General features: G+C 35.8%; 1 protein-coding gene across 2 annotated transcripts in view; it reads left to right on the top strand.

Annotated features, from left to right (window-relative positions):
* The window catches only part of BCKDHB (branched chain keto acid dehydrogenase E1 subunit beta), a 108,182-nt gene that overhangs the window by 36,426 nt on the left and 58,802 nt on the right, over positions 1-12,954 (top strand). For both annotated transcript variants that reach the window (XR_015772272.1, XM_005518161.3), the window contains exon 8: positions 842-952. Coding sequence is in view for 1 of the 2 variants with exons in the window: in XM_005518161.3 (XP_005518218.2) it covers positions 842-952 (111 nt within the window). In the remaining variant the exon portion in view is untranslated. The remainder of the gene's footprint in view (positions 1-841; positions 953-12,954) is intronic.

Raw genomic sequence — 12,954 nt, 5'->3', positions numbered from 1 at the left:
TTATATCTACTGTGACACACTACTAAATAAGTTCCTTGGCTGGTGGATACGGAATAACCTGTTCCAGTTCAGTGACAGCCTCCTACTAGAGTGGAATACTTTTCTGTGTCAGTAAAATGTTAATTGTAGTAATCAGGTAATGCAGCATTTGTAATGTTGGTGTTAAACTGTGTGTTGGATGAGCAATAAATGGTTATAATGTCATGCTACTGCAATATACTTTGATTGTGGAGATCAGGACTGGATATTTACAGGTAGTGGTAATTACTTTCTCTCCTAGCTGTTTGTAAGATAATGGTTTGGAGATGATCACTTGGCTATGTTTCAGTAAGTTAGACTAAGAGTAGATACTGGGACTGCTAGAACTGTTTGTTGGCTTTTTGGCTAAGATCAGATGGAGTGCAGTGTAGTATTTCTGAATGTACTTAATGCTTCTTGCAGGATTGTATGGGACTGCTATAGTAAAGTATATTACTCTGATGTATTTTGGTATTAGCTTAGTTATAGTCCTAACATAAAACTTCTAGACTCATTCAAACTGATTTAAAAAAAATAAAAATAGCGAGGACTGATACTATTCACTGAAAGACATCTCTAGAAAGCCAATTTTGTTCTCAATGATTCTTCAGTGCATTTAGTTTTTGGAGTGGTGCTAAAATACTGGGAATAATTAGGTACTAAATAAGAAGAATGCACTGAATACTAAATGGTTATTATTGAATAGAAAGGTCTCTGCTCAATATGTAGGTGCTATGTTAAATCACTGCTTGTATTCCATATGTGTAATTTAGAGAAAATTGCATAATTTAGATTATTTGGTGATGATACATTGCTTTTTCAGGTACATGTGATCAAAGAGGTGGCATCAATGGCTCAAGAAAAGCTTGGTGTGTCCTGTGAAGTTATTGATCTGAGGACCATCTTACCATGGGATACAGAGACTGTTTGCAAGGTAAGGAAATGAGGTACATTAATTTAAAAACAATCTAGGTTTTTTTTAAATGTTTCTTGCTTTTTGCTTTGTTTTGTATATATTGTTCTGTTGGTGGTGTTTCATTTCTGTTTTTTTTTTTGTTTTGTTTTGTTTTTTCTAATTCTGTATCATAAATGCAGAGTGCATGCAAATTACATGGACCAGACATTTGCTTTAGCATTGAAAGAGAATTATGTTTCAGGGCTCAAAATAATGTCAGCATACATGTTCTTTACTTTCAAGCAGAGGACCCAATTTAATCAGACTTGTGCCTGAAAATTGGTTTTCCATGATTTCTGAGTCATTGTCTTTCTGACATCTTTGCTGTCTTTGGCAAAATCTTTATCTTTTTCTTGCTGTTTTACATTAAGATGTTCATCTAGTTGTAGGTCTTCAGTAATGTGCCTTAGGGTTGTTTAGCTGTACTTTTAGAAATAAATGTTTTGATTTAAGGTATACAAATTCTTGGGTTGGGAAGAAAAAGCAGCATTTACCCTTCTCAGACTACCTAGTTTGGAATTCCTGGGTACTGGAAAGCCCTTTTTTTTGTTTGTAGAGGTCTTTGATGTCACCAACAGAACAATTATTGCTTTTGCTAGAGCTGAGAGTTTCCTTAAACTGGCAAATTCACAGGCCTGCAGGACCATGGCTAACAACTCCTTGGATCCTAATTCAAGCTGGGTTCACTCACTCACTTAATGCTGCTGAACAAATCATTCAGAAGACTGAGAGATGTCTGCAGCTCTCTTAACTCAGTCCTCGTAACTGTAGTGTACTGAATTAACCACAGGGATGACAACAGCCGTGCCATGGGCTTGGAAAAAGGTGTGTGTTTCCATCAAATACTTTCTGTGCTTGCAGTTTCTAATTTAAGGCAATATGGTGTCATTTCTACAGCTAACTCAGATTGTACAGATGTTTAAATAGGGCAGATGAGGCACATACCTGACTCTATATACTTGGAATATCTTAATTGTGTCATTCTGTGTTTGCTCAGTAAGGGCCTTGCTTCTGGTCAGGAAACATAAAAACGTTAAATATGTTAAAGGGAAAGATGAGCCATTGGTCTGCTACTCTATGGCAAAGCTTGTATTTCTCCTGTTTGATTTAACTGAGGGACTGCCAGTGGGATGGGATGGAATAGATTACAGAAGGAAATATCCATGCTGTGCATCTGCTCTTGGCAGTGTTCTGCTGTCTGGTTGTGGATGTGTAACAAACTGTGTACTTATATGTGCAGCTATGAGTTGCCTCATATAAATTTGATCTTCTTGGTTGAAGTGTATTTCATTTTTTTGAAGTGTGTTTCTTGTTACTTGGATGTACTTTCTAGCTGTAAAAAATGAAATGTGTTGAGTTACTGTCATCAATATGAAGTGAAATTTTGGCCATAATAAGTCCGTTACAATCTCTTCTGGGCAAGTAAAATGATTCTTTTTTTTCCTTTTTTTTTTGCTAATTTTTTTCCTTTGAAGATTTGAGCTGTCATTCTTTGAAAACAAAGTATCTCTTTGAAGGAACATTTAATTCTCTTTTGTTGGGTTGGATCTTCACTGAAAGGCCATCAGGAAAAAATGCAGCTGTGCATAGGAAGTGCAGAGCTTTAGTTGTACAATATTTTTCAAATATGTTCTTTAAATTTGAATACTCCATGAAGATTTTCAGCTCATGTTCTGTCCTGAACATCTTTTAAGGTAACTGTGGCATAAATAAAAATATCATAGAATGGGTTGGATCCAAAAGGACTTTAAAGATTATGTAGTTTCAGCTCCCCTGCCAGAGACAGGGACATTTTCCATTAGATCTGGCTGGCCTTGAACTCTTCCAGGGCTGGGGCATCCACATCTTCTCTGGGAAATTTGTTCAGTTCTGCCCTTGCAGTGAAGAATTTTTTTTTTCTAGTACCTAATCTAAACCTATTCTTAGTTTGAAGCTCTTCCACCTTGTTCTGTCACTACATGTTCTTGTAGAAAGTCTCTCTCCATCTTTATTATAGGCTCCCTTCAGGTACAGGAAGGCAGCAATTAGGTCATGCCAAAACCTTCTTTTTACCAGGGTGGGCAATCCCAATTCTTCATGTTTGCTTGTAGGAGTGGTTCTCCATCTGTCTCAAAGATGAAACTGATGGACCTGTTGCTGTAAATCTGTTAGTAAGTTTACTTCTAAGAATTAAGAGAATCATCTAAAAAAAATTCCAGTGCCTCTTGGCTAGGCAGTTCAGCTGTTTATTATAATAAATACCAAACAGTAAATGCTTTTGGTTAGCATTGCTATTATATTAGTTTGGCTGTATGCTGGCCGGTGTGATGGGAGAAATGTTAAATTCTCTTCTTTACATCTTGTCTGTTTTGCTCAGCTGAAAATAATTAGTTATTTGCATTTGTGCCTTAGTTGGTTGCATTATGTAACACTGAAACATTTTAAATTTCATTTGCATCCTGGACAGCTTTTAAGGTAATTGGTAGTGCAAACAGAAGGATGGAACTACAGTTCTAGCTGCTTGCTGTAGTCTCATTCTTAGAGGAACTGCTTGTGGCAGCTGTTGCTGTTGACAGCATCAGTTTCAGTGGTGGGACTTATTATTCTCTTCCTGAGATGCCAGTGTCAAGATCCAAAAGAGCACTAGAGAAGTTGGCCATTCCAGAGAAGTTCCTCAGCTGTCTATTGGTCTGCTTATGTTCTCTCTGGGCTCTTAAATGGTAATGGAATTGCTTTTACTCCTGTCCAACCAATAAGCAAATTATCAGCTGTTACAGGCAGCCCTTTGCCTCTGACTATTACTTGTGTCAGCATTCATAAACATCAGGCCAGCTTTTTGTTTTTTTGTTTTGTCGTGTTGGATGCAGATGATGGTGCACCTAATATGCTGTAACCTTATTGCTCTTCTGCTGGTGCTGGAATGCATGGTCCATGGCTGATGGGAGTCTGTGTGGTGCTGGACACCAGGACTTCGTGTCTTGCTGTAAAAACACATCCCTCAGTTTTACTGCTGACAGTGGTGTCCTTTGTGATCTGTCACTTTAAGGCTGTCATTTTAATCTTGGCTGCAAATATATTCAACTTTAATTTGACAGCTGTAGTGTAGCCATGAAGAGGGATGGGCTGAAATTTTTTGTGCTTTGGAGATGAGCAGTAGTTTGTCCATTTTTACTGCAATCTGACTCCTTGGTCTGCTTTCTGTAGCATTTTCTATACAGAAAATTATGTCATCAAAATGCATATTTCCTAGGACTATGAGTTGTACTTCGCATCTGCCACCAGAGGCCTCCTCTAGTCAAGTTAAGCGTCTGTTTTGACTTTGCATTGCTCCTATGAGCGTGTTTATGAATATATAGCTCTGAGGGAAACATAAATACACATAAAGAATAAATACAGTGAGCAAAAATAAAAATTGCTGCCTAATTTTACTGATATTTTCTTTGCATTTTAAAGATTTTGAGATTCTGCTCAGTTTTGAAATAGGTTAGCACTTGTCATCTACAGGAGGAGATGAGGTTGCACCTGCCTGGAGCAGACTACCATGGACTTCAAATGGATCCCAGCAGTAATTGAAACTTTTTTTTGGTACAATTCCTGGAATGGGTCAACATGCAAACAGGGGCTAGATTTTTCTTTTGTTCATCTTCATATGCCTAAGAAGGAGAAATGAAGGTTGACCTAGTTACAGTATTCTAGAGAAAAAGAGAATACAGAGATATTTCCTGAGGTCAATCATCACAACTGCATCAGCAGTCTGGTTTTTCATGAGATAAATTGGCCTCTGGAAATGTCATGGTTTAAAAGTTTGGTCTTTAAAAAAAAAAAAAAGTTAGGGAAACCCTAGTTTTCCTAGAGTAAAGTTAGGTGAGGCAAATTGAACTCTAATTTTGTAGTTGAGAGATGACACCTGCTGCTGACATGAAGAGCATAAGTATTTGGCTTGTTTAAAAAGAACATATCTGACATTTTTACTAGGATAAAAGCAAAGAATCAGTGTGGTTTATATACATTTCTGTACATTAAAATGCATGCTGATCTGTAATCTTTCTAAAATCCTTCACGAGAAAAATGAAGTAGATTGTTCAGGTTGTACATGCAGAGACTCCCAGTATATTGCTTCTGAATGAGACATGAAGTTAAAATGAACATTTGCTTTTTCCCTGCAGGATTGAAAGTAAACCCAACATCAACTCCCAGTATGTAGCTGTATAAATCAACTTAAAAAGTTTTGTTGTTATGTGTCAGAAAAGTGACACAAGCTTGTTTAAGGAGTATGTGCTGCCTTAGCTGCTTCCTTAGGAAGCAAAGGCTGTCCTTAGTTTACTGACCATCTTGTCTATGTATACATCTTCAAAGCACAATCTCATTGTGCTCAGTGAGAAATTTGTTAGGTCTCGTTTACTTTGACAATTTTCACTGATTTCTGACTAAAACTCTTGTTTTATTCACTACGACTGAAGTAAAAGTGGTACAGCAGTTATAATTCAAAGAGAGATGGACTAGCTCTCCATGGAGTTAATTTTTTTTTTTTTTGAGTGAGGGAATGCTTTCCCTGTGCTTATTCTAACATCAGCATCCTACATCTGTATGTTTCATTTGTGTATGAGTGGACTGGGATCAGGAGTGATTTTTTTTCCCATTATACCTTCACCTGTAAACACAAATGCATGAAATTAATGTGTTTCTCAACATACCCTGCTGGTAAAGGAGCCTCTGCTTTGAAGTTTTCTGCTACTTGATTGATTAGCTGTGTTACTATTGAAAATCTAAGCTGCCATGAAGGATGCTGCTCAGAGAACTGAAGCATGAGTTATATAGGAAATAATTATAAAATTGGTTATTTATAAGCCACAAAACTGTTTAAAAGCACTTTTTCTCCCTTTCAGAAATGAAGTTTTCAAACAAAAATTTTATTTCCTTCACTATACTTAACAGATTTGCTTGGACACTTTGAATAGATTAGGCTGTGTGGACTTTCCTGTGTATGAACTACTGGGTGGTGTGGTATTGATTAAAAAGCCAGTGGAACATTTCCCAATGCTTCACTTGTCACATTCAGGGTAAAATTCTGTAGTTGTAGTGGTTTTTATATTGAAAGATACGTGTTACTGGAAGTAGGAAATCTAGCTCAGGATTAAGTACTCTTAAAGGATTGTGCAAGTTACTGTATTTTTTTCATCCTGAATTGAGCCAATAATGTTAATTTAAATGTTGAACTGATTAGTATCAGCCATTTTAACTGTGCAAGTGAAAATTTGCAAATGCACATTTTTTTCTTACTTTTGAATTATTTCGAAGACAAGTATTTGCCATGCACAGTGATACCTAATTAGTCATCTTAACTGTCTCTGAATGGCTGCTACCTTAGTGCAAAGAAATGTTGAGAATACTAATTCAGAGCTGCTTCTTTAGGGCACTATGCTATGGTCAAGTGAAGGGGTGTATGTAGTTCTGGGTGTTCTGAGCAACACTCGGTGTTGCTTTGCTCCTCTTTGGGAAGGATTCTGCAGACCCCCTCATGGAGGTCAGCATAAATGCTTGTCAGGCTGCAAACACATCTGCTGCTTGTGAAAGAGAAATCTGAGCAAAAGAAAAACAGTTCCACAGAGGGAACTGGGCAGTAATACAGATTGGGCAAACTCTGTGCCTGTTTTCCATCAAGGATCTTGATGGGAGCCTTTGTTTCCAGCGTTTGTTAATGCATTATCCTTAATGCATGAGTGGCATTTTTGTCAGATATCATCAGTGAGTAATTTTCAGTAGTACATCTTTCATATCCTATACTTAATAAGCAGCATGTCCTAGCAGACCTATGGGTCTACCAGCTTGTTCCATTCCTTTACATTTACTTCATCTATTTGGACTGTGAATAAAAGGAAAATCAAGATCAGCAAGCCTGATGTGGTTTTTCTTATGCATTAACTGCACTCACCAGGCATTGAACTGTACAATTGTAGCACAGGTATCCTGGGATCAGATTTATGTTTCTTGGCTATCTGTTCTTGGTCTTCTGCCATTTTACATGTTACTCCTTGGATTTCTTATTGAATGGATCTTGTACCTATAAAATGTGATTGAAGTTGTGCTGCTTGCATGATGACAGTTAATTTTGTCACTGTTTCCATAAGAAACTTGTGTCTCTTGGTCTTGTAGTTTCAGGTTGCTAGAGCGTGCTGTGGACTGTTGCTTGGCTTCCAGAAGCAGAACGCTGGAGCCATACTTGGAGACAGACATTTTAAAGTTACGAGAATATATACATAACCATTTCAGAAAGTAATTATTCATATCTTTGCTCTTTTGTGTTTTAAGAAAGCTTTGAATGGAAGCCTTGTTTTTTGTTCCTATGCATCTTGTTTTTTCTGGGAAGTACCTCACTGCCAAGGTGTTTGTGTATATATAATTCTGTTTTCTCCTTTCTACGTCCCACCCAATATAAAAATATTTCTCAGTCTTTTTGCCCAAGTATTGACAAGTGATACTTGAGAAAGAATCTGATTGAACCATGATATAAATTTAAGATTATGCAATTAATTAGTGTTTTCCATTTGATTCATATATGAGGTATTTATTCACTTGCCTCAGCAATAATCTGTTTAAACGGTAGTTACATTAGAAATCAAACTTTACATGAGAAAAAGAGGAAGTGGTAATTTAATATCACTTGGTTACTGTATAGTGCTTGTGCTATAAATGTGCATTCTGATATCTGTCCAGCTAAAACCCCCCATATTGCCAGTTTTAATTAATTCCTCAATCTGCACATGACAAAACTGTAAAATCACTCTTTTGGCATGTGGTCAAACATTTCCAATAAGTACTAATCTATACTATATTATCACATCTGGCGCTTGTGGTGCATTTACTGACATGCTACCTAGACTTTGAAATTTACAGCAGTGTTGTGATTGGAAGGTTACAGATTTCTTAAGGAAGAAGGACTTAAATGGCTTTGCTGCTAAAGGGGAGTTTAAAGAGCAAGTGGCATCATCTATTTTTCATCTGCCATTAAACTGGTACATTACTTTAGTATTAAAGGGAAAAGCTGATTTATTAAAACTTTTTCAAAGTTTCAAACTTTTTCTCTTAAAAATTCCAATTTTTAATTTAAATTTAGAAGATAATGTGTTTTCTATCTGCTGCTTCTTACAGGGAAAATGGTGTTGAGGAGAAAAAAAATAAATTTGGGTTATTAAGCTCAGCAGTGGGACCTAGTTTTTCATGTGTTAGTATGGAACTATTTGCAATATGATGGGAACAACTGTTGCACTTTAACAAGCCCATGGAAACAATTAATTTCTGATTACCAGCTATAGTGTTTTGCTGACATGAGAGAACTGTCTTGATACTGTCATTTTTTGGCTCAGAGCTCAGTGATGTTTTAAATAATAGATTGACTAGGAGAAGATGTGAGTTTTAGATCTTAACACACTGTCAGCAGTTTGTGTTAATACAGTTTTGCTTTCCAGTGGAAGAAAATAAACCTTTCAGAATAATCTGTCTACATAGTTAGTCAATTGTAAATTGCCCATTCTACTGGACAATCAAAACATATTTGCAGCAATTAATGCATATGTTACTGGGTATATATGTGTCTTGATTTGAAGTAACATATTGATTATCTAGACATCTAAGTATCATCAGGACTGATGTATCTATGCTGAAGTTAAACTTGAAAGATCTTGCTGTTCTAATTGTATAGGAGGAGTACTGAAATGTTGAAAAATGTAGAGATTTTCTAGAACAATTTCTTGGGATAATTGAAAAACTAATATATGGACCATTTTTTGTTTCAGAAATGACATAGTAACAGACTGTAATTTGCTTAATAGAAAAGATAAATTTAGCTATATATTTTTTCTCTTTGACTTCAGTAGTTTTCAAATATTTAGTAGTTTAAGATGTCAGTGTAAATTTTCTGACCTGTACCACACTAGAATAAAATACCTTTTTTTTTTTCCCCAGTATTGGGAAAATGTCAAATAAAGGTGTGTAGAAGAAGATATTCCCCTTTCCTTCTGTATTAATTTAGTATATATTTCATTATTACCCAAAGTATTATCAGAACTGACATGATTGAGCAGCTGATGATTCAGCAAAGTACAGAGAAAATTGCTGGTGTGATGAAGTTTTGAGCTTTCACCATCTGTTTTCTAAAGAAATAAAATATTTCTTGGTAATACAGAAATGCTGATCTTGAAATAAATAAGAAACTCTGAGCAATATAAAATTATGTAATTTAGGGACTCAATGGTTTCATAAGTAAACATCATTAGAAATGTGGAAGTATAAAGGAAGAAATTGTGATTTTCATTAGTCAAGTGCCTTAAAGATCCTTTAAGATATTTGTGAAATTATTCAGTTTCTTTATGCTGAGGTCTTGCCTTTTATAAATTTTTTATTTATCTTTCATTGCCTGAGGTAGACATTAATCTTTTAGGGCTTCCAGAAACTTTTAAAGTTTTAAGTATTTTGTCTCATTTTCTTCAAGGCACTACAATACAGACCCTTAAGTCCCCTTTTCTAATTTTCTGAATTTAGCATGCTAAACTGTTAAACTTTAGCTTAACCAATTACCCTTTGAGGAAAACAGGTGGCAAAAAAGACTAAGCAACAGTCTTTCTCTAAAATGATTACATTCCACCCAAGAAAATTTTACCTGAGAAATCTAGGAACTGTGATAAACTTGCTTCTGAAAAGCTTTTTGCGAACAGAGCTCTAAAAAATATCAGAGAACACAGAATTTTTTATGGGGCAGTAAGTTGCTCAGCTTCTGTGACAAGTGGTGTGCAGCAAGTGCTTTTCTGTAAGCAAATGTTGCTCTGAGTGAAAAAAAAATGGAGAAAACTAGTAAAAAACCGTATGCTGTTGCCACCTACAGTGCTGGGTAATTGGTCTTCCCTCTGGTCCTTCCCCTAGCAAACCAAGGTTTTTAGAGATCCTTAACAGAACAACAGCTCTGCTAATTACTGCTTTACAAAAATAAATTGACTGACATTCTGGTCAAATATAGTTTTGCTCTGTTGACAAGCTTGATTATACTTCTTTCATTGTCATGCTCTGAGATACCAAGCTCCTTGGTATTTCTTGGATCTGTATTTAATGCCTCCTCTCTCTGTTCCCTGCATATGTAGAGGATGTAAATTAGGAGATCTCTACAGGCATTTCAGTGATTACAGTGATGCAGCATTAATTCCAGAGTGGGAATGATGTTAGTCAATAGTGTTGCATTTGGAAATTAAAGCTTCAAGACTGGAAGGTCTTGTTTGTGCCTTGTATGGTTCTTATAGCAATTTCATGGTTTTTCTGTTTGTATCACATCTGCCATCAAACATATAAACTTCTTTAGTGATTTGGCAGAAAAATATTCATGTGATACATAGTTTAAGACATTTCAAACTGTTCAAAGGAAAGAGTGTCTCAGATATGCAAAGAGTACAAAATAAGCAGATAGGAGGGAACAAAGACTATTTTTCAGCTATATTCAGAAGTCTGCAGTGAATGAATTACAGGCTTTGATTATTTATTCTGTCATGTACAAAGATGATTCCTGTCTTTTAGTTGATAAGCATGTAAATGGTTCAGTGTCTTTTAAGCTGCTGATCTAAGTGAAAAATGCAAATGCCTCTGTATCACGTTGAACAGAAGAAGCCAAATAGTTAATTCTTTGAGGAGAATATACCAAATAGATAAGGAATATTTGCAAACTCTTATTGCTGATAATTTTCTCATGCAGATGACTCATTGCAACGCTGTGGTAATCAGTGATTAATGAAAATAATTGATATCAGCCTGTTTTTCCCAGATTACTTTCACAGTTTTTTTCAGCTCACTTGGAGAGTCTGTTTAAAAATAAAACTTATTTCTTGGTCTATAGATAGAATTTCTTTTGTGTACATTTTAAAATTACTATAATAAGTGATTCTTGGACTAACTTGTTAAAAAGTTCCATGTAGTGATTAAATGAAGCTCTATTGTGTATCTAGAAATATCTGTCTCAAATGTGAGGCTTGATTTGGTGTTTGTCACTGAAGAGACTTGCATTGAGATCAGTGGCAAATGAATATATTTTCTGACAATTTCTATGTATGCCAGTGCTTCATTGTCCTGTGCTAACCCATCAAATGTCATTGATTTACTGTTGCTCTCAGTAGCCAAAAGACCATTAAACTTTATGGAAATTAATAATTGGAGAATGACTTTGGTAGAGTACAAGTAGCAGTAAATGGCATATGATTCACCTTAGTAATGTTTTTGAGCATTGGAAGAAGTTCTTATTTTAGTGTAATCTAATCTTTTTATAAGTTTTAGCTTGGATATGGAAGACATATGGAACATGCTAGATGATTATAATAGTGGGATTTGCCAGAAAATAGAATCATAGTTTCTAAAATTCAAGTCTATCTATTAAAGGAAAGACTGCTGAATATTAATCTTTGTTTATATGATACAACGTCACATCTTTGTTACACACAATTGGTCCAGAAAACAGGAATGATAAAAACCCGCAAATTTATATAGGCTTGAGTCATCATGTGATCTTACTCAGTTGATATTGAGAGGTAATGTTTTACTTTATCCCCAGCATTGCATCTGTAGTCCCTCTTCTGGGGAAAAAGAAGGTATATCCAAATTACTGGCTTGAGTGACAAACACCAAAAAGATCAAATTAATTGTTAAAAAGCAACAGAGTTATTTGGCTAGAAAGAAAGCAACTGGTACAATTTACTGGTGCTTACTGGCTGCTGCTGGAAGAGGTTTGGGGGAAACAGTGTTAAGTTCAGCTTGTCTTTCATGAGGTTACAGGAAGTTAGCAGGAGTACTAATCTCCCTCATAGACGCTGATTCTTACCAAGCTTTCAGAAACTTAATATTTTTAAGACTTGCATTTGGCTGCAAAATGTCTGTCAGAACACTGACAAATGTACAGAAAAATGAGATCAGGCTGCGGGGCCCTCATTTTCTTGGCTGAAAATTAATATCTTGAAAATTACTATTCCTTCTTCTGTAAGTTGAAGTAGGTCAGATAGGGAGAGAGTGTAACTGATAGAAAAAAAATGGAGGTTGTAGAAGAATTACCATGAGAATTGCTGAGATGGTTTGAATGAAGAGATATGCAAAAGATGAGAGAATAGGACAAAAAATGATGCTGGAAGAATGAAAGGAGTAGGTGAATTGGTTGCTTTAGAAAAATAAATGGGAAGTAATACAGAAAAAAATATATTAAGAAGAGCATAAACAAGGGAAGTAATTTTAAAGCATAGGTTTGCAAGATCCTTTGCACAAAATTCTGTTACAACAAAATTCTGTTCTGTTATCACATTGTCCTGGGGTGTTTTTCTCCTAAATTTGCACTAAACTAGAACACACATCTATCACTTCACCTGCTAATGCTTGTTTTTGAGGGGGGCAGAGATGGCTCAGCTCTCATTTTCAGACATCTGCTTGATCATACTAGTCTATTTCATATTTTTAGTTAATTATTTAGTGATTATTTTGCTCAGGTCTTTCCCTTTTATGGCCTCGTGCTTTCCCATTTAGTCCATATTAGTTATTCAGATACTAATACTACTAAGTCCAGTAAAGCCTGTGGGTTCAGCATCTGCAGTGAAATGAATTCAGCTGTCTGTGGTGAACTTTATGATGCTACCAGAATTTAAAGTAATTTAAGAAATAAGGAGGAAGCAGATGTTGGATGCATAGATGCTGCAGCTGCTGCTTCTTTGAGAGGTTTGGTGAAACAAAGTCTCACTGCTGTTGTGGTCATGCTACAATTGTCAGTATGAACCAAAGTGGAAAACAAATGAGGGGTATGCCACAAGTGGTATTGCCAGCACTTCTCTCAGTTCCTTTCTCCATACCTTCCCAAATCCAGATATTTTCTTTCCAGAACTTGGCACCTCTCTTGCCTTGGCCTTTTCTTTTTTCTTGCTGTTCTTCATCAACAAATCCATACTTTTCATTTTCCAGAATTCATGTTTTTCTTCTGTCTGTTCTGCCTTCAA

This window comes from Pseudopodoces humilis, chromosome 3 (assembly GCF_049639895.1).
Source record: "Pseudopodoces humilis isolate 2021_Gansu_Grassland_sample_001 chromosome 3, ASM4963989v1, whole genome shotgun sequence".
In the NCBI taxonomy this organism is placed as follows: Eukaryota; Metazoa; Chordata; class Aves; order Passeriformes; family Paridae; genus Pseudopodoces; species Pseudopodoces humilis.
This window is presented reverse-complemented; position numbering and strand designations above follow the sequence as displayed.